At 42.7% G+C, this 24,666-nt stretch overlaps 1 protein-coding gene across 1 annotated transcript in view; it reads right to left on the bottom strand.

Annotated features, from left to right (window-relative positions):
- Positions 1 to 24,415, bottom strand: part of PRIMA1 (proline rich membrane anchor 1) — a 37,356-nt gene extending 12,941 nt beyond the window's left edge. Inside the window, exons 1-3 of the mRNA XM_010024909.1 lie at positions 24,378 to 24,415; positions 24,102 to 24,256; positions 3,783 to 3,912 (exon numbers count right to left, since the gene is read on the bottom strand). Coding sequence (XP_010023211.1) covers positions 3,783 to 3,912; positions 24,102 to 24,256; positions 24,378 to 24,415 — 323 coding nt within the window. The remainder of the gene's footprint in view (positions 1 to 3,782; positions 3,913 to 24,101; positions 24,257 to 24,377) is intronic.
- Positions 24,416 to 24,666: the final 251 nt, after the last annotated feature.

The following is a 24,666-nucleotide window of genomic DNA, read 5'->3' as shown; positions in this document are numbered from 1 at the left end:
AAGAGAAAGAATGGCAGGATTTTACAGAGAGAGACACGGAAGAGAAACACCTGGAGGTATTCCAGATTTTGAAGCTGTTATTCATCTGCCCTTGCTATGTATTACAGCAATCACTGGTTGCGAGATCACTTTCCTTAACCATGAAAGGAGCACAAAAGTTCCACTTTGGAACTTTTTTACAGTGGATCTGAGCCCTAGACGGGGATTAAAACTGTTCTAGAAATCTACAGATGTCAGACTGCAATTGCTGCCTACGCGAAGTGCCAACCCTTAGTTTTTTTTCTAACGTGACATGGAAAAATGTCTCAGGAGAAAATTTACATTTTTTAAAAAATGAAATACTCCTCTGTTACTAGGACCAGAAAAAATAGCTGTTTCTCCACTGCCAAACTGAGGGTGCTACCATGATGTGTGCAACCATGCTGTGCACATGCACATGCACATGCACAACACAGTGTCACATCCTATCTCCTCTGGCGCTTGATCTATGCAGCAGCACACACCCGTACCTGGTGTGCCAGTCATGCAGCATCCAGCACTGCAGACACCAGCATCTCACATGGGAAATTTAGAGACTGCTTTAAGAGCCTTTGAAGAACCACCCCATACGTATCTTCCCAATAGTTTAACCTGTCTAGCTGTTCCCTGAGTATTAAAGATGATTGACACATTATGGTATTAGTTCCCTCAGGGATCAGAGAGGTCAAGTCCATCCACTGGAATGGAATTCAGCATTTCTTACAACCATTTAATATTGGGAGAACCTGAATATTTCCAGGGGAGATGCAGGGACGGAGGTAGCAGCACGCTTGCCTGGCTCTGGTCGTTATTGTATACAAGGAAGCACCGATCCTCTAGGTTGTATTTTATTGCAAAAACCCCTTAATGCCTAAAATTGGAGATATACTGAAGTTTTAGCTTTTACGAGAGAAACAACTCATGAGAAACATTTTTTATACAAATTGAATAAAAATACAGTGGAGGTATGATACTTCGAGGATAGTCACCCCCTCTCTTCCTGCTACAGAAAAGCAAACATGAGAGGAGAGAGTTTGATTTGGTCTCACCCTTTGAAACCAGTAAATGAAACTTTAACTTAAGCACAATAGGATTTTTCTTTTTCTTTCTACTTCAAGTTTGATTCTTATGAAAGTGAGGGATTAATACAACAGATCCAAGCTCTGTGCAAATAAATCTCTGCTTGCACTTTCTTACTAAAATGTTTAACTCTTGCTATACCCTACAACCAGGTGACTGCTGTTACTTCAGTCTTCAGCATCTCTTCAGTGGAGGGAGAAGACAGATCTGTCAGAGATGCTGCAATGACAGAGGTCCCAGTTCCAGGAGCTGTGCAGAAATAACAGCCTGGGAGGAGGTCGTCAAGAGGACAGCTGGTGGGGACAGGGGTGTGAAAAAGGACTGGTTATGGAGCCAGAGACTGGGAACACACTGGAGGAACCCTTGGCTTCAGCATCACCAAGATTAATCCCTTACTCTTCCTCTAGCCACCACTACCTCCCAGCAAAAAAAGAGAGTGAAGGACTTCTCACACTAGCTAAAGCCGATTCAGCTCAACAATATGTAACAATACCCTGTGTTGAAGGCAAAGATGCTTCTCTTGTGAAGCATCTTATCTTATTTCTCAGCATTTATCAATAGATATCTTTTACAGTGGATCAAGGAGCCTGAACTACTGGGGAATGCTGCCAGGAACTTAGGGCATCCTTTTAACAGAGTTGTTTTAGGAAGGACTCGTTGACGAAAAGAAATGCTCTAGTTTTACCCTGTATTTTTATAGCTGTCCATCCCACATCTGAGCAGTTTTCAGCTTAGCATTTGTCAGCAGTGTGAATGTCAACAATAAGCACATCTAAGAGGAATTTTCACTCTTCTCTGTACCTAGGCCTGTTCAAGCAGCTGACTTGTATGCTGATATTCACAGTGTTGACAAACAATGGATGTCTTCATCAAGTATCAGTACTATTCTTCACCAACACAAAGCATGAGACTGTTACATGAACTCCTAAAGCCTTTTCAAGGCAGCTCTAAATTTGCTGTTTACATTTCTTTTCTATTCCTCCCATATACCAGCATCACATCAGATTTGACAAGCAATTCCTCACTAGGCACAAGTTGCCCTGAAGAATTACTGCTCCCATAGGTATAGTTTGCAGCCTTGGCAGAAATCATTCACAATTTGGCAGGAGGAAGGTAAGTACAATAGCTGTTTTTTGAAACTAATAGAGACTAATAGAATTACACATTGAATTGGATCAATCCCCTATAAGCAGCCAATGGTAGATTAGGAACTACACATAAGAGACTTTCCACTGTGATACCAATCTGATCGAACTCCAACTGCAGTCCTCCACAGATGATTTTTTGAAAGTGCTGTCACTAGAGTGAAAGCTTTCCAAATCCTTAAAACTAATACGTATTCATTTTAGCTAAACTAGAATACCAAAGATACTTATGTAAATTTAATAAGAAATCAAAAACAGACTTCTGTCTTCTCATTTGAATTCTTCCTTTTTTATGCTCTTGGAAACATTATACTTCAAATCCTGCATAAATTTTTCAGACAACTACAGAGCATGTGCAATGCTCCATCACTGTGATATCCCCACTGAGGCTCATCAAAAATCTTGCAATTTTTTTCATGCAGATAACATTTTTCATGAAAGGTATTTTCATTTCCTCATTTCTTTTCCTTTTTTTGTTTTTTAGTATCACTCAAAAATCACAAAGTTGAAAAAAAAAATTTAGTCCAAGATGCAATTCATTTATCACTGCAGTATCTCAGGAGAGTTATGGATTGCATATTGCATTCTCTACTGCAGCTAGGTCACCCGTATGTACTAGCATCTCCTGTGCAAGACACCTATGGTATAAAGCAGTGACACCATGAAGCCATGACTGTAGGGTGTTGTCAGAGTCACACTGAAACCAATACAGGAGCAAAGAAACTCCCTTCATCCAGGCTAAAATTCCCACAACTTACTTTCTTCTCTAAACTGACACTTTGGACTTGCAGTTGGAGTCTTCATACAGAAATGTTAAAGTTTTGACTTCTTCCACCAGAAATATGAAATATTTTTTAGGTGAAGAAATTATTCCCACTTCCATTTTCCTATGCAACTGAAGTCAATACTTTATGATTACTGGAGGTCTATGCAAGCACGTCTATTACAATGACAGTGAGCTGAAATGGTTACTACACACCATGTTGTACACTGGCTTTTACATTAAAAGAGACAGCTTCTGCATTTGATTCTTTAGATGAGAATTTTGAAGCAAGAATAAATTGGAAGTAGAGCTTCCAAGTGAAAATCAATATAAATTACCCTGAGTTTGAGTTAAAATTTTGAATGTTACAATTACTGATGGGCCTGAGCCAAAAATCTCACATGTAAATTTTGAATACTACCAGAAGTGGATAAGACAGTGTTTCCTACCTCTGCACTTGGCCAAGCCAAAGCTATTGACATTCTGCAGCAACCTGCAGCAATTTGACTTCGGGAAAGTTATTAATACGAACATTGTGGTTGTATCCCATTTCTAGTTTTTCTCTTCCTCATGCCTATGACTGTGCATTGAACTTCACCATTTACACAGGCAGAATAAGGTACATAAATTGACTTTCCAATGAAAACACACATTGACTACAGGATGCATTTCGTCTTTAGGATGTCTTTAAACAAAACAAGGAGTTAGCCAAGCCTTGGATCAACCTTTGTGGGGTTGTATTGTCCTAACCACAGTAAAAGCATTTGGAATCTTACCTTTTTATGGCTTTGTAGCAAATGATGACAACTACAAAGAGGAACACTAGTGTGGCGCAGCATACTGCAATGATAATAACCAGGCCTGGCCACCAGGTCTCTTCAGTGGGACAAAAAGTAGACTTGGGAGCTGTAAAAAGAGTGTGGAAAAATAAATGAGTTCTCCCAAATGAACAGTGTATAATCTGATATGCTTCAGTCACCCCTGCAATAGCACTAAGCCAGGGCCACAGACAGATGCAAATATTTCACATTTAGGACCTGATTTTTTTCCCAAGCAATCAAATCCCCTGTTTGGTACTAGCTGTTGTGGTCCCCAGATGACCAAGTCCTCTGTGTCAGTGTTGTCCACAACCTGGTGCTCAGCTCTGCTACCCATAGGAAATATCTTCTCCCTCTGCATTTGCTATCTCCTGCTGCATCTGATTTAGTTTTAGAGAAACGTGTTCTGTTGATAAGGGTAGGCTTTCAAACTCCATTATGGGAGGCCTACTGGGAGCTGCAGCAGTGCCTACCCATCAGCATTGCAGCTGCTATCATTGTAATCTCGGGCGAGGAAAAGGGATTTATCTTAAAAGAACAGGAATTTTACTACATTTCTTAATTGCTTTTAGAGGACTATAGCTGACAAGCTTCTTGCTCATTACACTGTCTTTGAATTGTACTTCCAATATATAAGAAACGTCTCTGTAAGTACCACTCATACAAGCGATATTTTGCACCAGAAGAAACACTGATGGCATTTGGTTAAAATATTTTCCTTCAGGGCCATATTCCTTTTACCATGCTTTGAAGGGGACACATTTTCTGAAGGATGGTGAGCAAAAGACAATGCCATGAGCAGTATCAGTGTATTGCAGAGGGAGATGAGACCCCTAATGCGGTGTGCGCAACTACATAAACTCTAGGAGAATTTGGGTCACCTTAAATGGAGTTGCATAATGAATCATTCAATGGAAATGTTTCAATCTACGTGTTCAGTTAAGTAGGGGAGAGAATTAAATATATCAAAATATACTCTATATTCTGAACTTCCTGTTATACACATCACAAATAGCTGCACAAGTTAAAATATGTCTCAATTAATAAAGTATTAAAATAAGTAATTGATGCTAACCAGCATAGGTTTAGCAAAAAAATCATCTTGTCAAACTAAGTAGTTATTTTCCCAGGAGATTACTGGTTTGATAAATAGACGTATTGGTGCTGGTAGGATCACTTTAGTCTTTGGTATGATATTTGACTCAATTTCACGTGATGTTGGATTTTTGAAACTATAGAGCTACACAGTAAGTGTAGCACACATAAATTGAGTTAAAAGTCAGACAACTGGTATGTCTCACAATCTTTCTATAAATGGAAACTCACTGCTGAGAGAATGTGTTTTAAGAGTGACTCCCTCCCCACAAAATAGGGTGATGAATACTAGTACAGTTTGTAAACGACTCAGGAAAGATAAATAGGTTAGAAACAGGTAATTATTACCATTAACGGTGATTATCCGCTACAGCAGTCTATCTGCTTTGGCAGAGTATTTAACTGAAAAAATTAATTTAATGTAGACTCTTCATTTTTCCTAAAATAAGCCTAAACTCAGCTAAAGAGATTGGACTCAGAATAAGAATTATGTAAGTAAAGAAAATACTCTGTCTCTGGAAAGCCTGCATGAGCATGATGAGAATAATCTCCTGGCCTTATAACTTATGAGGCACAAAAGTTGGTTAGATTTACTCTTAGAGGGTCAACACCTTCTCCTATTCCCAAAAGCACCAGGCCTAAATAAATACAGATCCATTTCAGACCTACAGTGGGTGGCTGGACCCAACTTAAGGAAAACAAATTACTGAAAAAGTACTTTTGGAGCAAAGGCATCCTGCAAACTATTTCAGCACCACAAAAATCTTACACGCTTGCTTTCTTTGACTAAATTTGTTTTGAAGGCTCAGCGTAAAGACACAGCTCCAGTTCTAATGTTAGCAGGTATCTGTACACACATGGCTCTAGCCAGAAATGTGCACACCAGGAAAGATTAGCTCAGCTACAGAGGGTTTCCCTCAATACCCAGGCACAAAAATAGAGCTTGTGTTACAGAAAGGAGGTTCTCATAAAATTACAAAGAAACCTCTGACTTCTTTTTAGCAAATCTCAGAGTGGGTCACTCAAAATTGCCCTAAGCTCCCCGAACCAAAAACCAGCAACAAAGCTGTTTTAGTTTTCTGGATTAAGCATTAAATCACTTCGTGTATGTTATAAAAGCAGATGTACTGACTGCAACAGAATATAGAAACGGGACTTGGAATCCTTGGATATGCCCTCAGGTTATCTTTAGTAATCATGGCTGTACTTTACAAAGCTCAGATTTTGGAAATCTAGTACTCCTGACACTTGTTTTGATCAGAGTTATTACTTTTCATTGTGATATGGGTTGTAGGCTAATTGCTCCTCATATGAGAATGCTGGGCCATTAGAAAGTAATGCCAACAAGTCTGTCAGGAGAGAGTAAGTGCTCCGTCATGGGGGTTATGCTGGGCTCAGTGGTGCCTCTGTGCAGTCCTTGGCAGCAGTGCTGAGGGAGGGAGCCTGCATCAGGGTACCCCTTTCCTCAGGCTCTCACTCATGCACCAGCCCAACAAAGCAAAGCAAAACAAAATAAAACAGAAAGAAACAAACCAAACACAGGGTGAGCCGGAAAATAGCTAAGGGAGGCAGTGACCCATGCTCCCATGTGCAGTCCCAGGGGAGGTGTCTCTGGCTGAGGTCTGAGTGTGTCAATCCACTCACAGCAGCTGGTGAGTGTGCACTGATGTGACATAGAAGGGTGACAGCGACCTCCCTCACCTCTCTACAGCAACAGTAGCTTCATGCCTAAAAAAGGAAGAGCGCTTTCAAGATAAATCAAAACTGATTATTGTTTTCCCTCCTGCTTTTATTCCTGTTCTTGCAGAAAGGTCAAGAGTGCTGGCGTAATCATCTTTATAAGACATCTGCCTGTTTTTAATATTGTATACTCAACAACAGGCTAAGCCCTGCCATCTCTATGCCTGCAGCACTCCTCTTGCTATTGTAGGGCTGCTTGAATCAGCCATGTACTTTTAATTAGCATGCTAGAAAGCGAGACTGGATTTTATTAAACGGCAGACTCATATTCGAAGGGCCTCTAGTGTTTTATCAGTCTTGGTTGGAACTTAAAAGGAATTGGAGATGCAGGTTTCTACCAACTTCTATGTATGTCACATATTTTAGACACCTGTTGATCTGCTGGCTAAGGCAGGGTTTGCCTTTTAATTTTGATACATTCACATAATTTGCACGTAGGCATCTCCATTTGAAAGACAGAGAGAATCCACTAGTTCTTATAGCCATTATCACACTGGGATGCAGGAACAAGTCCAGAAAACATGCAGAGGTTTAGATATGATTTCAGATGTCAAGATATATGGGAAGACTTCCAAGACACTCTAGTTAAACATGGAGAGGGACTTTCAGTCTGCTGCAGTTTGGGTCTCTTCACAGCAAGGTGTCTAACCCCTGTGGAATAGAGGAGTCTAATGAATTCCCTGATTAATGTGAAATAACTTGGGTTCTGGGAGGAGAAACCCTACAGAGGAACAGTTACACACACACACAGATACCAAGGCTTGGATACTCTATAAACACTCTGTTGTGTAAAAGATGAGAAACAAGGAAAGCCTCCATTATGTGCCCCCATCTTTTTTGAGAAAGCTGATTTCAGTGCTGAGCCCGAGGTCTCTTGTCTGCTTTCATGCTGAGGCCCTTCACTCCCTCCAGCAGTGCACATTCACCCCTAAGTGAGTGCTGATTAACTTAATGCTGATTAACTTAATTGTACATCAGAGTGAAGCTCTAGGCAGCTAATAAAAAAGGGCCAAGAGCTCAAGTGATGTAAACTAGCAGAAGTGCACCCAGCCATGAAGACCAGTGCCAAATGAGGACCTTGTCCCAGCATCCGCACGATGATGCTCATAAGCACTACTCCAAATCTTGATGAAGGTCAGGAGCCCAGTTCCCAGAGAACTGGAGGCTGTGGGCTCTCTGAATGCAGGTTTTGTTACCTGAGAGTCATGTGGAGAGATCTGTGAGTTAGCGTTAGCTCAAGCGTCCCCTCTGCAGTACCTTGTCATGTAGGAACCACTACAGATGTGTCTGGATAATCTATGTGGTAGGAACGCGCTGTGTGTACCCAGAGCAGCTAACGGTGAGAGGCACGGGAAAAACAAATCCTTCAAAATAACTTTCTAATGGAGTTTGCAGTACTGATAGAACTTGATACAAATATAGATCTTCAGCTGTTATTCTAAAAGGCATTTCAGGAATAGGCAAAGTATGAGTTCCCCTTGAATCACATCCATCCACACTTGGATTTGAGGGGCAAATTTCCTGTGAGGATGGGGGAGAGGAGGCTGATCAGGAGATGGGGGCCCTTGGTGCCTCCTGCCACAGCAGAAAGCCATACATGCACGTGTGCCATGCAGCCTCTCCTCTGCTCACCCCAGCCTCACGCTTGCCCCAACACACAGGCCCTGGGGTCTGTGCATGGCCAGAGGGAAACCTGAGCTCATGTTCACGTTGCAACCACAGCTGCCCACAAAAGGCAATGCTCAGGCCGGTGATCGGATACAAACACTGGCTCACAGAGGAGAGACTGCCACTTTCCACTGACAGATGAAGAAGAGACTTGTCTAACCATGTCAGGTTTCTGCATGCTATCAGAGGAACTCCCTGGTGTTTGTGTGTGTGTATATATATATGTACATATATATATGTATATGTGTATATATGTATATGTATATATATGTATATAAACACAATATGTAGGCATACATATATACATACACATACATATATATGTATGTGGATAAACATACATACATGTAGAAAAGATATGTACATGATAGATATATATTTAAAGTATGCATATAAAGGGGTATACATATGTATCCTTATCAATGAAACTGCTGCCAATAGTTTTTTAAACGTGCTTGTATTCTGAGTGGCTCCACAGGATTTATTAGTAAGTGTTGGTGACAGAATACGTGAGAAACTCTACCAGCTAATTTTCTTCTTCTCCTTTTTTCCTGCACTTGAGATTCCTTACATCAGCTGAACACATAAAAGCAAGTATTCACATTTGGGGCACCTCTGTATGTGTCTGAAATGATTCATTTCGAAGATACAGGAACTGTAAGATATGAATGGATGCACTTCGCTGTCTTCCTGGCAGGTCCAAAAACCATCTCATCAACCTCCCTTTACAGTTGCTGCCTGCAGATAATACACCAGGCCATGCTTGAATTGCTGAAGGGGAGATGCAGGAGCACATCACACCAAGTGCCAAAGGCTATGCTGGTATCAACAGGAGCCCTGAGAGCTGGGTCAACCCCCCTCCCCAACTGGCTGGCCACAGCCTTGCAAACAGCCTGCAAGAGGCCATAACCCTCCTCGGCACCGTCTCCAGACTTCACAGCAAATGCAGATCAAAGACTGTGAGCAGACTCAGGGAGGGCAAGATAGAGGCATTCCCAGATTTCCGCTACAGTAAATCCAAGACAGGAGGAGTCTGAGCAGGTCCAGCCTCAACCACGTGAGCTGGTGGTGGCACAGGTGCCACTGCCAGCTGCATTTACACACCCTAAAGAAAGATAAAGTGGATTTGGCCACAACTGCAATGGGAAAACTTTGCCCCATGATAAGCCATGGTCATAACTCAAACCCATCTAACTGCTGGCCAGAGGGCTTTGGGCAGACTTCCTCCCTCCCAATGGCAGCTGCGATCATGGTGCCCTGTGATTTTATGATGTTTAAATGTCCAACATGGAGATGCTCTGGTTCTGCAGCTTCTGGGTGGGCACAATGGTTGGCATGTGGCCCAGCCCTGCTGCTGCTTTGCCCTTGCTTCCCCCGGAGAAGCAGAAACAGAACAAATTTTAAAGGGGAGCTCCAAACACTAAAGCAGTGTTGTGTGGATTAAATCCAGCAAAGACAATAAAACGAGATTCCTACCGCACTGTGGCTCCCTGGGGCTGTTCTGCTCAAAGTGACGGAGACACTGTTACTTTCTTAGAGAGTTAGCACAGGGAAAGGGTGCGTGATGGGCAGCACAGAAAGCCAGATCTATTATCAGCCATCATTAACTCAAGGGGCTGGGTCAATGCAGCAGGTTTTTTTTACAGCTTCAGTAACAGCTGAAGCGCACTTGGGCAAGTTCATCTCCACTAAATCCGAACATGATGGAAAGGATTTGGCTTTTCACAGTTCCCCAAGAGCAGTGACCCAGAAAGTTGCTCTGCTGGACCTGTTCCCTGTGATCCTACACAGAGAACAGGCACAGGACGAAGATGCTACCCAGTGAGGAAAGACCAAAGAACTGCTTTAAACCAGCAATATCCTACCCCACCACCCTTGGCTGTAACTATATACAATGTGCAATAGACTGGTTTAAAGAAAACAAAAATCACCTACTTTCGAAGGAAACTGCCATTCAGAAAAAAAACCACCTATGTTGGATTTTCTTTCATTTGTTTTTACTTCCTTATAGATCTGTGCCCTTTCTGTTGCTTGTAAATACAGGGTCACTTCCACAGTGCGACGAGCTAGTTGGGTAAACAACTACCACCTGGCAATAGTGGTGTGCTCAGCAGAAAGCTTGCCCTGTTACTGCCTCCCTGGAGTAGCTAGGTTAAATAATACTGGTGGAAAGCAGCTATTCCTGTAGCAGATGATACTTCTGTTTATCACAGTATGTTGCAGACAAGTTTGTATCATGCAGCTGCTCTGTGCATATGTTCCTACGACACTTTTAAGGGGGATACTGCAATCACTACACAGTGGGAACTTCTGCTATGATAAAAACATGTGTGGGATGATGCTGGAGAAATTCCCTCCCCCACAGCTTTTACACTATAGATGCTGTTATTCTACACTCCCAGTTTCCTGATCTCCTTAGTTTTCTCCCCCTTTCTAAAAATACTTCCCTTCTGCAACAAGAAACATGCTCAGTTTTGTGCTTAGTTTTGGAGACTGGAGTTTGCAGGAGGTGGAGGACAGGCACAGCTCTGCAGGAGTTTTTTGAAGGTCATGGGCAATGTAGGAGCACATGGCTCATTGCAAGAAATAGCACTGGAACTGCCAGTGAAAAATCCTGAGCCTGGATACAGCCAGTGAAAAATAGAGGAGCTGAGTGGGGATTTTTAAGTGTGGTGCTTACAGTCTAAGGTTTTGAGGCTATTGAACCTGTATGCATTCAGGTTTGGATTTTGCAGTGTTGCTGTGCTGTCTTGGTAGGTCTCGTGCAGCTGCTTTTACCTGGCAGATTTGAGAGTCCTTTAGAAACTGAACATATCATTAGAACCAAAATAAAAATAATAGCAGATGAAAGTATCAGTCGCACAAGCACAAGTGAAGCACATTGCGAGGAAGCAGCTTGTGCAAAGTCACTGCAGCTCAGTGAAAAAGCCAGGAAACAAAATGTCTTTTGACTCCTGGCCAGTCCTACCCTCTGGATCATGTTGCCTTCTCCTTGGGAGTAGATGTAAACACTGGATATGGTCATAACTACATTACTGGGGTAGAAGCAGCAAACTCCCCTGTTGACTTCCTAGACAGGTGCCAGACCTCTGTCCCAAGCCAGCATGCTGACTGTGCCCAGGAGCAGTGTGTGGCCAAGACCTATGGAGAGAAATGAGGTGGGCAACCATAAGGTGCTCAGGAGGGGATGATGCTAAGCTTGTGGGATAACTTGTATTGGTTTTGCAAGGCTGCAGAGGAAACTGGTATTTCAGTTTAGAGTCCTACATGGTTATGGGAGAATGATGATGCATACAGAAGAGCAGTCAAAGGACTATCAAAAAAGCTAGGAAGGGAAAGTTTGTGCTCCGAAAGATCAACAGGCTGATGGCCAGATCTGCCAGCCTTAATCACATTAAGCTGTTGATGAAGCCGACTGGACCTGCCAGAACTGAGGTACGACCCTGCAAATAGGAGTGAAATATGGATTCAGCTGCCAAGGTCTTTTGGAGGAGAGTAGGGTTAGCGAGCACTGAGGGAGAGTCTGTTTTGTAAAGCATGATCATTTAAAGGCCTTGTGGAAAAAAGGCTTTTAAGGAGATTACATCATAGCTAGCTTCTGTGTTAACACGCGGCACTGGCATTTATCTTTACAATGGACACTCACGTCAGCCACCGCCCTCTGATCTTTGTCACGTGTTTTTCTAAACAGCAGTCTCCCGTTGAGACGCTGTTTCTCCCTCACCATCTGATTCTCCCTCAGCAAAAAGGACTGAATTGGTTTTACCCCAATTAAATCACACCCTATCAGTTTCTGTCCCAAGCAAATGAGAATTGAAGCCTGTGCTTTGCAAGGCAGCCTCTTCCCTACAGCCACACGATCATTCTGGAAAGCCTCGTGGGCACCCTCAGATTTCCCTGCTGCAACCTGGATTAGTGCCAGGCTGGGCAGTACTGAGATAGCCCTAGGGACACTCCCAGACAGTCCTATAGACTGCCTCCCCGTGACAGCCATCACTCAGGCAAACCCTGACTTACCTGCGGCATGCTTTCCAAAACGCGGGAGTCATGGAACAGATTAGTGGGTATCTGGTGCCTTTAAGAAACAGATACGAAAATTTGCTTTTAAATTAGTACCCTGTAATTTCTTTTAGAAGGTGGCCTCATTTCCAGAGGTTCTGAGCTCTCAGAAAGCCAAATGCTTTAAGTTGAGTATGTAGATATACAACCTTAAGTTTAATCTTCTGAGTCTTATGATATAGACTTTAACCTCTCCTTCCTTAGGCAGAGTGTCACCATGAGTAGAAGACAGAAATTCCTCTCAGGACATGGGTTCCAACCTGAGCTCTCCCCATTGCTTGGTGGGTGATTCTGGAAAAATCCTTCACCCCCAGCCTCTCCTTCTCGTGGACAGGGACAGTAGTCTCAGTCCTCCAATCCCAGAACAGCAGCACAGCACTGACCTGAGGACAGTAATTCTCAGTTCTTTTGAACAGAGGCACCACTGAGAGGCTCAGAGATGTGCCAGCACAGTACCATCCACTCCATTGCACAAACACACAGGCTGGCTCTCCAGCGGCGAGTGACGTGCACAGAGAACGCTGGCTATTCTTCAGCAGGGAAAGATCAGTGCTGAGGATCATCTGCTTGCCCCAGCAAACTGTGGGACCTCATCATGTTACGGCAGTGAAAGAGCAAACCGAACCTTCACGCTAAGTCTGCTTTTGCCATATCGGCACTCTGAACCTGAAAGCGTATTGGTGTGTTTCTATGAGTATTCAGCAAGCACAAACACAATGCGCATATACGGACATACAAACATCTATATACATCCCTCCCCCAGCCTGCTTTGGCTGCCACAGATTTCCTAGAGAGGATCCAAAAATGAGTATGATACACAGAGGTGAGTGAACTCTCAACACATTTTAAGGATGAACTTAACACCTGTAATGGGCTATAGTCAGCCTTGCAGACTGCAAGTACTTGCAAATACTGCAGTCCGTCCCCTGCCAGCATGTCCCAGGTATGCCTGTCCCATGGCCGCCCCTGTGAGGAGCCGGTTGGCTGCCCTGCTGTGTGAGGCTCTGGCTTTCTTCTGTTAAAAACCAGAAGCTTCTGCTTTGGCATTTGCTGAGGTAAGCACCCTGCCCGCTGAGACCCACAGAGCTCAAGACACGCGTGAACAACTCCAACACGGGCAGGAGAGGTTTGCCGCCATGTATCAAATATGTGGACACTTCTTCAAGCTGTTTGGGAAAAGGGCTACCTTTGCTTGCAGGCTTACAGCGCTGGGCCTTGAGGCATTTGACATCAGACAAACTACCGACCAGTGGAAGAAGTCACTTCCAAACTGGAACTCACTGGGCACAGGAGATGCATTTTCCCACGTTGCTTTCCTTCTCAATCACATAGCAAATATCACCTCCCAGACTGACCACAGTCTGAAGAGTAATGAGCCTTCTGGATATCTGTCTCTGCCAGTTAAGCTGGTTTATTTCAGGCTATTTTAGGGAAGAAGATGGGCTTATCACCAGCTACCAGGTATTTCAGGGGGCCAGGCCTCTGCATGGGACAGTGCAGCTGCAAAAGCCATCTCATGAAGAAGTTACTGCCAAGGAGCAAAGACATGAGTAGAAAATTGGCCTCATCCTCCCTCATGATCTGCTGGCCACTCACTGCTTGCCTCATCAACAGCAAGGAAGTGCTTAGTAAACAGCACATAGAAAGCATGTGTCCTCTCCAAAATAAGGCGGAGTCGGCCATGGCTTAGGGTGCTTGCAGGGAGTTAAGCGGCTTGGAGAGCTCAATTAACAGCTATCTGTATTTTTAGGTGATAAAATCCCTTAAAAAGCTAGTCCTTCCTTTTACTGAGCCTCAGGCACTCTGGGATGAAATCTATGCCCCAAGAGGTGCTGTGAAGGCAGGCACAGATGAGCATGTTAAGGTACTGTGGTAGTGGCACCTATAGGGACACTGTAAGTACATACAGTGATAGCTCTTACAGGCCGTTAAATCCCGGATCTGCTGATATATGCACCTTTGTAAGGGTTTTGCTGAAGTGGTATCATCACTGACAGAGAAGAAATAAGACATGACATAATGCTGTTTGCACAACGGGTTCCTGTCCAGCCCCTCGGGCTTCCTCCTTTCTTTCATTACCATGGAGTGACAGCATGGCTGTAGGCTCTACCTCTTGCTCCTGGCACAGTAAACATCTTATCCTTCTTGCTGTGTGGTAGCACAGCCTCCTCCTCAATGAGTAGTAGGACAGCTGACCAAGTCTATAGCAATTACTGTTCACTTTTGAGCCTAATAATAATAGTAATCTTCAGTCCTTGACATCTACTAGTCCCAAATCCAAAGTTTACAAAGGAAACTCTGAGTAGCTGACAGTTGACTCTTGGTATCTCCCAGCAGGTCAGTGACAGATGGAAAAGCAGCACCCTGGACTCTTTTTATGCCATTCTACACAGGGTGGGCACGTTGTCTCCTTTGCAGGAGTCAGTACATCACCATCAAGTCTTCTGAAAGCTTGTCCATCTTTCAGCTTTTGCAGCAAATAGGCCTTCAAAGGAGGGATAATGGAGGCTGAAATTCAAACAGCTGAAATTGATTTCAGACGTCTAAGCTCCTACATGGATGATCAGTCTCTCACCAGCAAATGATTAATAAGATACCTCAGGGCTGGCAGATTCAATCCCACAGAAAAATGAGATTTTCTTGGTATAATGTTCTATATATAGATTGAATTAAGGTTCAGATCTGTACAATTTCTTCAGGATGAATGGTAATCACATGAGCGGTGCCATCAAAGTCACAGGCTATGAAATGTGAGTAAAATTCAGTGCTACTGGTATGATTAAGATACTACCTCTTAGATCCTTAGTGGTTTTTTGAAGATCTCAGGAACTTCCAGATAATAGCAAAGATTGGACAAGCCTCACATCTTAGAGCTGAAACTTTCTTGAAATTAGTGCCTTCAGGGAAGGCAGCTACAAAACTAGCTTCAGCCAACTGCAGACTGAATTTCCTTACACAGATTGTGGAAGACTTGGGAATACTTTGAGTATTTTCCTAATGTGTTAGTAGCAGCAGTTTCTACCACACTGGTTTGTGTTCATCTCTGAAAAATTAATGGTTTGCCTGTTGAGCATTCAGACACTATATGGACAGTGTGACCATAATAGACATATACCTTAGATTTGTAAGTACAGTAGCTTTAAAGAGTTCACTTTACAAAGAAAGCCATATCACAAGTCATGTGTCTGAGTTTTAGGGAAGAGCTGATTGACTATGTAGCAGATAGATACTTCTGCTAGTGTAGGGCATCTGTATAAACATAATCCTCCTGTTTGATAGTACGTAGATGATTCACTGCATCATTGCACATGTATCATTGTATCACTTCAATGGCTCAGTTACTGCTGGGAGTAAGGGCTACAACTATCACTTAAGAATGTCCCTGAGGAGACCGATTAGTAATTCCCATGCCCTACTGCACTCAAGTTCCTTTTCCAAATTGTATTCGGATTCAATGTAACAGAAATAAAATTGATGATCCTCCCGGAGTAAAATGGAACTGAAGTGTCAAATGCCTTCCAAACCAGGGGTAAATTTAATTCTAATAAAAAGAGAATTATATTTATCAACTGATAAATTTTCATGCAGTGTCCATAAAATATAGAATATTAACACATCAAGCAGTTTCACCATGCCAAATGCCCAACGTGAAGTCCTCGGTCACCGTTCAGTACACATGTAACTAACTCTCTGAAAGCTAAAAGACAAGGCATAAGGCTACCTTACAGTTGTAAAGGCAAGCAAGCTGGTTACTGGTTTCTATCTGCACTTTCCTCAGGCTTCACACAGAAGTCTGTCACCATTGCTCCCTTCTGAAGCCTACAGCAGTAGGCAGCCAACACTGCAGAATGGTGCCCTGTGAAGCTGAAGTAGAGCACCTGCAGCTTGCCAAATCAAACTGAGGGTTAAACCAAACCCTCCCTTTGCTCCACTGGTAGTCATTTCCTTTGACAGTGGCTACAAAATAAGATTATGCACTGCTTCGAAAAGGAAAGGAAAATGTCCAGCGATGATCCAATAGAATCTGCTCCATTGGTAAAAGTACAGTTTAATAGCAGCATTTGTCAAGGAACAGATTTTTGTGTAAAATATTTCTAACCAATGAGCTGGTTGAAATATCAGCTCTATTTAAAATCCACTTCAAAATTATAAAACCATTCATTTTAATAACAATTGGGAATTCACATTTTGTTACTATATAATGTGGTATGATTTACTAGTGGAAGTGTTAACTCACATAATTATTAATGACAGTTTTTGCAGTGGCATCAGTTATTAACCTATGTGTATTATATTAATGGACACTACGTACTCACTTTGAGATAACATACCAAATGTCCAGACTGTTGTTTCTTTGATCTGCTACATTGACTTAAAAATTACCCGTAAGTTGCAATTACACAGGCAGTGCAACACCTTTGTATCATGTTTACAACAAAGACAATGCACAAAACCATTACCAGAACACACATTTCTGGGGATCTGCTTCACCAAGGTCAGCTACTTAGCCCTCCCTGCTAGAACAGTTTGTGCCAATTAAGTGTTTACTTCAGACCTGTCCAGTTGAGGCACAACTCCTCCTGCCACAGACAGGAGACCCTACAATTACTTGTAAATCAAGCAGCCTCTGACTCATCAGTAACTTCCCTGAAGATTTGTTATCTTCTTAATCAGTGAAATGGTTGGCATGTACAAATGGACCACCATCCACACAGGGAATTAATGTCTTCAGCTTAGCCAACTCCTTTTGCTGAAAACAACAAAAATTTAAAGAAATCAAGCTCTTGGAGCATGCATCTCAGAGCAGAAAGGACTGTTCTACTGCGGCAGCAGTTTAATACCCAACGCTTCTTTTTTCAAAATCAGACAATGCTTTTAATCTATAGATAACAGAACTCCCACTGATTCCTCCACTGCAAAATCTGCCCTGAGGCTCTTACTTTTATATAAATGAACCAGTGCATTTTCAAGAGAGTGTATTTTTCCATAATATGGATTTATTACTGCATGGAAATTTCAAAACAAATCTGCAAGGTCCCAGAGCAGGGGGAAGATTCATCACTTGCCTAAATAAAAATTAGACTTGACAAAACATCTCAGGATTTACTGTGGTGAAAAACATTGCCTTGGAAAAGCAATGCAAGCTGTGATTGACAGTCTGATCTACCCGGAGTTTTACAAAGAGACAAGAGTTTACAAAAGCCCAATACGAGGAGATCTTAGGTGCACAAGTGATAGCAGAATTATATCATGAAAGTGTTAGTATGAACCTTTTCAGTCTTACCTGCTTGCTGGTCACTAATCCAGCTCTTCAGATTTAATATAATATCCCAGATATCCAAACTATTTCAAACTTCATATTTAATTGCTGCTTAAGACATCTCCTCACCTTAACTAATTTTCTCATTTTGACTGGGAGGTGAGGACTTGTAACTTTTATTCCAGAAATAACTTTGCTAAATGCAAAAAAAAAAAAAAAAAAAAACCAAACCACCCAACAAAAAAAAAAAGCCAACAAACAAACAAACACCCCCCCCCCAAGAAAAAACACCAAAAAACCCCCCCCAAAAAAATTCATCAGGATTTTGAAGTCTTTATGTCTTTAGTGATAAAATCAGAGGTGCCTGCAATTTGAGGCAGGCAATTTAATAATTGCATTTCTGATTTAGGTGGATGAATTCTGCCTAAATCCCATCTTGGATGCTTAGTGATTTGGTTCACTGTGCTAACACAGAAAGTAGTGTCTGTGACGTGAAAACAACATGATGGGGACCTGGATTAGACTCTGCATGTGCCTTTATCCGTGACTCCAGCCTGCAGGGCTGGATTTCAATTTAGATTTGAAAGCCTCAAAATCCTGCTGTCAGTTCTTAGAGTCACAATCCTTCAGTAAAATGAAAGTGTATGTGGGAGAAGACAAGAATCGAATTTTGGTTTTGCTTTGTGAATTATAAACAATACTCTCACACAAGACTGCAATTCACAGTATGACAGCTGTGTTACCAAAACTGAAAGGGCTTCCCTGTTTCAGCATTCTGCTTGCTTTTAAAAAAAGTCACTGTCTAGACTAGACTTATACTAAAACAATATTCTCTCACAGTAGCTGTCATTACTATAAACGTCTTGGTGTAGGAGACAATGTACCCCTGCCATTTTGGTGCTACTGTAGCTTTTTTCCACTACTGTTCAGTTTTTGTAGTCGCTATGTTGTACAAAGTATAGACAAAAACATCTTCCCTATACTATAAGACAAACCCACCCCTATCTGTTAATTCCTTTGGGCGTCAGCAATTGCGAGAAGTTAATCCAAGACTCCTCAAGTGTGCCAAACATCTCAAAACTACTCAGAACCGGTCCTTCTGGCAGAAGAGTGGTAGGTAAAGGCTAGTCCTTCCATCTGAGCCTTTAGGGTCAGAACTGCATTTGCGGTGGCTGTTTGGAAAGGTGCAAAGCACTCCTAAGACAAAAGGCCCAATGGGGAAACTTGAAGTCAGAGACCTCTGAGCTGCTCAGCCCATATTGCAGCAGCTACAAACTGCCCACAGCAAATTCTTTGGCACCTCATGTTTTAAAACATGTGATGGCCTTCAGGAGTATTTCAATTCAGTTTGCAAATGGGGGACAATCATAGACTTCTGCCAAAGACAAAAGCCCTTTTGGCATTGTGTAGGCAAGCACATCAACATCTTTACCCAGCTAGTACAAGAAGCAACATGGTGAGCATCAGGAACATGCTCAGCTCTCCTGCTTGAAGCCATGTGGAGACAGTGCATGAGGCTCAAACTCATTCTCTGGATCCATACCAGGTCACCCTGTCTATTCTACCACCAGGATTTAGGTCACAGAAAAGCCTAAGGAAGAAAAACATTTCTTATTCTTTTATGTCCTGAAGCCATACAGTTTTTATTTCTGTAACAAGTTCTTGTTGTGAAAGGCTATGTTGTTAACATTCAGCAAGCCAAATCTGCACATTTTAATTGCTTTAAAACCTACTCAAAGTTTAACAAGTTCCACACTGTTCCCGTACTTCAGATTCCTGCCTATATATATATATACATTATCTGTCCTGAAAGATCCAAATATCCTTAGCTTTCCTACTTGCACTGAAGGGACACTGCCCATTTTCTGAAATTAAGCTGTATGTCTGTGCTTACGTCGTTGCCAAAAAGTTGCATCCTTCCTGCAGTTAGCCATTTTTATTTTGGAATTTTTACCAGCCCAAATAATTAGTTAATTAGATGCACTATCTCTAAAGATAAAGGAAAAGATTTCACCTTGGAAAACAAAATCATACAATTACAGCCTGGAAATTAGATCCTCTGCAGTGATGTCATTCACTTTGGCTTTGCACTGACTTGATCATGCTTTATCTCAACTGATAGCTCAGGGCAAACTTTCACTGAGGTCAGGAGCTGTAAAGACTTTCCTGTGTACAAGCATCCAACAAGCCAGAGGTTGATTCATATATCCAGACTCAGCAATAGTAGCACAGCTTCTAATGTTCTTAGATAAAAACTTTTATTTCAGTTTCCTCCTCTAAATTTTGACTGAAGCAATGCTTGACTGGGCACTTCCATCATCCAGAGAAGGGATGGCAGTATCATGGATTCCTCATCTAATGTGGGAGATGGGTAGAAGAAACTGCAAATGCTGATAACCAGCAAGTGAGCAATTCATGCTAAACATCCTTTCTCTTCCTTGTACAATTTTGAAGAACGCACTTTTGAAATGTTTTTTCCTCAAATCTTACACGGGATAAAACTGATACTTACTGCAGTGTTGTCTAGCTTTAACCCTTTCCTGTTTTGAAAGCCTAGCTTCTGCTTCCAAACACATTCCTTTCTTCTTTGTAATGCCCCTGGAGAAACCTGTGTGCTCACAAACTGTTTAAGGGTTGACAACAGCAGTACTTTACATTCTGAAGGGTCAACATTGTTTGAACTAGCTTAATCTCATGGGTCTGTGAAGCTGGGTTTGAAATTCTGCCTAAACAAGTACTCCATCTACCTAGCTCTAGTCCTGGCTGAAATCCAGAGACAAGGAGAAAAGCAAATGGGTGGGGGGAAGGGAAAGAAACAGTTAACTAAAGGCTGGGCTCTCTATCTCCATTCAGGTCATTACAGCCACATCTAGGGAACAGACTCAGTTTCATTGAAAGTTCCCCCTTTCTTTGCTGTCAGAATCTAAGCTTAGTTGGCCTTAGCCCTTCAAAGCCTCATGAGCTTTCGCTTCACTACATCAATGAGCAGTTTTCTAGGCACAGGTTAAAGAGCAGGCTGCTGCTTGCATGAGAAGAGTTACTGCAGAAACATCAATATGCCAGACAGTCTGGAGAAACCACAGCTGGGTCAGCGTCCATGTCTCCTGACAGTCCCCACCATCCTAGTTACTTCTAGAGGCTGGAGCCCCTCTCCTTGAAGACTCTCAGTAAGGTACACATCTATACCAAACAAGACAGCAGTATCTCAGAAGGATGCCAACTAACTGCACCTCCAATGAAGCTCGGGAAACTCAAAACTTACACGTTCCATGTGTCCCACTTCACAGAAAGAGACAAGGGTGAACTAACAATATTGAGAGAACCAACATCCACAGGGACCAGCATGGCTGATCCTAGCCTTCATTTAGATACCATAAAGCAGAGGCAGTCTCTGAATTCACCAGACCATTATTTTGTTGTTGACGTTTGGAAATACACAGGCCACATGATCTTATTTAATTTCCCATATTAACATTGTTACATGAATTATATGCTTCCTTAGGGTGCACTGAAACACACCCCACACATTCCTGTTGTAAATACATGACTGTAACAGTGAGGCAACTCCCAAAGCTTTGAAAATTGGTGTTTCTACCACCGCTCATGTATTTAGACTGACTGCCAAGTTGTGTGTGATTCTACTCATTTTCTGTGGAGAGAATTAGCTTACTGTCCCCCAGAGTAAACACAACATTTACCAGTTATTATTTGTGACTTTTGGAGTTCACATCTAACAGATCAGATTTGTATACATCTATCTGCAAGAAGCAGAGCTAAAGATCTGTCGACGATCAACCTGTCAATATCAAAATGTCTAAAGAGACACTTAAATGCACTGTAATTGTCCCTGAAAGTCCCCAAGCACAACAAAATCCTCTCAGGGAGTCATTCAGCTGCTCAATAACAGTTACCTAGTACCATCCCATACATCCAAGTAGGGTTTGCAAAACATTCAGGTGGGACTAAAAGAGAGGACACAAAGAGGGTCTCCTGCTTTTTTATAGCAGCAGCTGGAGACCAAACAGGACACGCTGAAGAGTCCTAGATGACTTCATTTAGCAGATAACTGAGCTGTCAGGGTCTGTAGTAACCAGACAGACAGGAGTTTTGTATCTATTGGCTTTGATCACCAGGCCCAAACCACAGCAGCTGTTTTAGGAAGATGAAGAGATGATCTAAACCTCCAACAACATTCAGTCTGATTGCAAAAAGAGTTTCTAAGGACAGTGCCTAGCAAGCTGCAGCCTTCTGTGGCTCATAAAGCTGAAAGAGCAATGCCAGCATCTTTATGCAGTGCTTCACGGCATAGACACTGTAACTCGTAAAGGCAAAAAAATTGCAGCTCCTGGGCCACTGCTTTTTACAGAGGTCTTTCTAGTACTTTAACCACTTAAAAAGTGCAAGGTGCAAGTCTGGTGTCAACCACTTAATAGTAGCTTGTCTTGTCCCTTTACTACTCTCTCCTCCGAGTGCTGTTTAAAAGTGGTGTCTGTAACATCAATATTTAACCATAAGGCTTGCTCATTCTCACAAGGATGGGGATTGCTGTACATGTGGGCTAAATCACAGTGCCTAGACAGCTGATAATAATGAAAGCATCTTTCAAGATGAGGCACATGATTGCTACTCTAAAGCTTACTGGTGAAAGGAATGTGTAATCTATTTTTTTTCCATTGCATTTAAAATGAAATAACTTGTTTAAATATTAGTCATCTGGATTTATAGAGCTTATTTCCAGAACTGGGTTAGCACCTGGAAATCCAGCCTGAGTAAGCACCAGGCTATCCCAGTGGCAGGCCTATTTGATTTCTTTCCTCTTTTTGCAGCGCATGACAGAATTCTTTTTTTCTGGTATGATTTCCTTCCCACTTCACAGGAGACAAATCCACACTATCGGAGCAGCTGCCTGATGGCAGCCCGGGGAGGGAGGCAGCCTGCAGCGGTGCCCTCCTCCAGCGCAGCTAAGCAGCAAGGGTGGTCCCTGTGCCCACATTCTCTGCCACACAGCTCCCTCGGGGCAACGGGGTACCCCAGGTACAAGAAAAAAAAGTGGCAAAGTACTTCATTTTCTGACTGTGAAACAAAGATCAAGGGAATATTCAATATTATTTTTCATTACATTTTTCTGAACGTTGAAAGAGATTTTTCCTGCTATAAATAACCTTCATCTCCGCTTTCCAAGCTGTCTTTGTACTTCCTTTCCCAAGTGTTTCACTGTCATTTTTTTCTGGCCTCAGCCTTAAATTTCTGCAGCATGGCACAAATATGAAGCACGTTCCTGGCAGAAAACACACTGCAAATTCTGCCTATCCTAAAAGCTGTGCAGAAGCCTTCTTCATGTCTTCTGCACATCTGGGGATGATGCTGATAAAGACAAACAGCTACCTAATGATATATTTTCCTCTGGGGAGGCACTAGAGAAGGATGCTAGGTACACTTTGCAACACTGTTCCCAGTGGAGTTTATCTAAGCAAAGAGAAGAATTAATAGGCAGCCTTTTAGGGAGAGACCGATTCGTGAAAACATAAAGGCATTAAGGAGATTTGCTGGAATACCAAACACTTGGGACCTGAAAGTGTCTGTGCAAGGTCCAGCCCACATCCCTGCACCCAGCCCGGCACTGTGGAGGGACTGTCTCTCTGGGGACCACCGGCACAGCTATCACTCTCCAGAAAGGATCTGTGTGTCAGGGATCACAGGAATACTGATGTGGAAGGAAACTGGCACACCTAGCCAGCAGGAACTGCAGGCACAAAGTGTGTTTGACATGGGAATGCATAGCCGGAAATTAGGAGGAGCTCAGGTATGCTGGGTAAGGGTTGGCAGCACTGATTTGTATGAAGAGCAACAGATGAATCTTAGCCTGTACGTGCATTAGTGAGAAAACTGCTTACTTGCCATTGACTCCCGATGTGCCTCTGACTTCTCTTAAGAGTTGCAAGCAACGTAAAATCAGTGCATGTTACTCACTGCTATGGTAAAACAGTAGAGCTCCACTGTCTCAAAGACAGACAAACCTGCAGGATGGTCTAGTCAGGGCGTTTGAATGTTTGCTGCTTATAAATTCATTTGCCTTGGAGCACCCAGACATCCAAGCTGCACACCTGGCAAAACAGGAGGCCATGTACCCCAACGGGAAGCCAGTACTACATCTCTGTAGCAAAGTACTTCCCAGGCCTAGGGCATTACAGAACCATTTAAAGCTAGGGAATCATATATAATACAGCAAAAGGAGGGAATTTCTCTGGTTTTCCTCCAAAAGCCAAGCATTATTCATTGATCAGAAAAGGAACCTCTGTCTCTACTGAGAACATTTTTTCTTCCATTTGCTAAGTGGAAAATGAAAGATGAGCTAGCTGTGTCCTCTCCCACATCCTCTCTCCTTCTGTCTGTCCAGACATCCCCATCACTTCGCTCTCCCTCTGTGCGCCACAACTGTACCAGCGGCTACTTACTTGGCACCACTAGCAACCTCGGGGGTGGTGGAGGTGGAGGAGGTGGTGGTAACGGTGGAGGTAGCCTGCACTGGCAAATCTGTTCGCAGCTCTCTGTGACTTCCTCTGCTACGGGCTTGGAGCATGACTTCTGGGGCTCACCCTGAGTGATCTGTGAAGAAACAAGTCATTGCATGAGCAGCAGAAACAGTGAAAACTGACTTTCCATGAATGTGTTTCTTGGATATGAGTATCCAAAGGGCACTTCAGGCCTGCGTCAGAATTGTGCTGACATACCTCACTAAGGCCACTACAAGGAGGTCTCTTCCCTGCATGGTCCCCTTTTCTTATTTTTTATTTTTTCACTTAACACAATTATCTTCAAGACCACTTTCTCTCTGTCAAATTTGCTTGAAATTGGCCAGCTGGTTTCTGAGTTATTATGGGGTAAGTAGAAGGCGGGTAGACACAGACAATACGATTGCGTAAGCCTTCTTTCCTTAGGAAAGCCATCTAGCAGCATGCATTATTCACAGGGTCATTGCTGCAAGCCAAAGAGAGCTAATAAAAATTACAAGACATTTAG

This window comes from Nestor notabilis, unplaced genomic scaffold (genome assembly GCF_000696875.1).
Source record: "Nestor notabilis isolate BGI_N333 unplaced genomic scaffold, ASM69687v1 scaffold13562, whole genome shotgun sequence".
NCBI lineage: Eukaryota > Metazoa > Chordata > Aves > Psittaciformes > Psittacidae > Nestor > Nestor notabilis.
The sequence above is the reverse complement of the archived record's forward strand: the minus strand, read 5'-3'. Positions and strand labels throughout refer to the sequence as shown.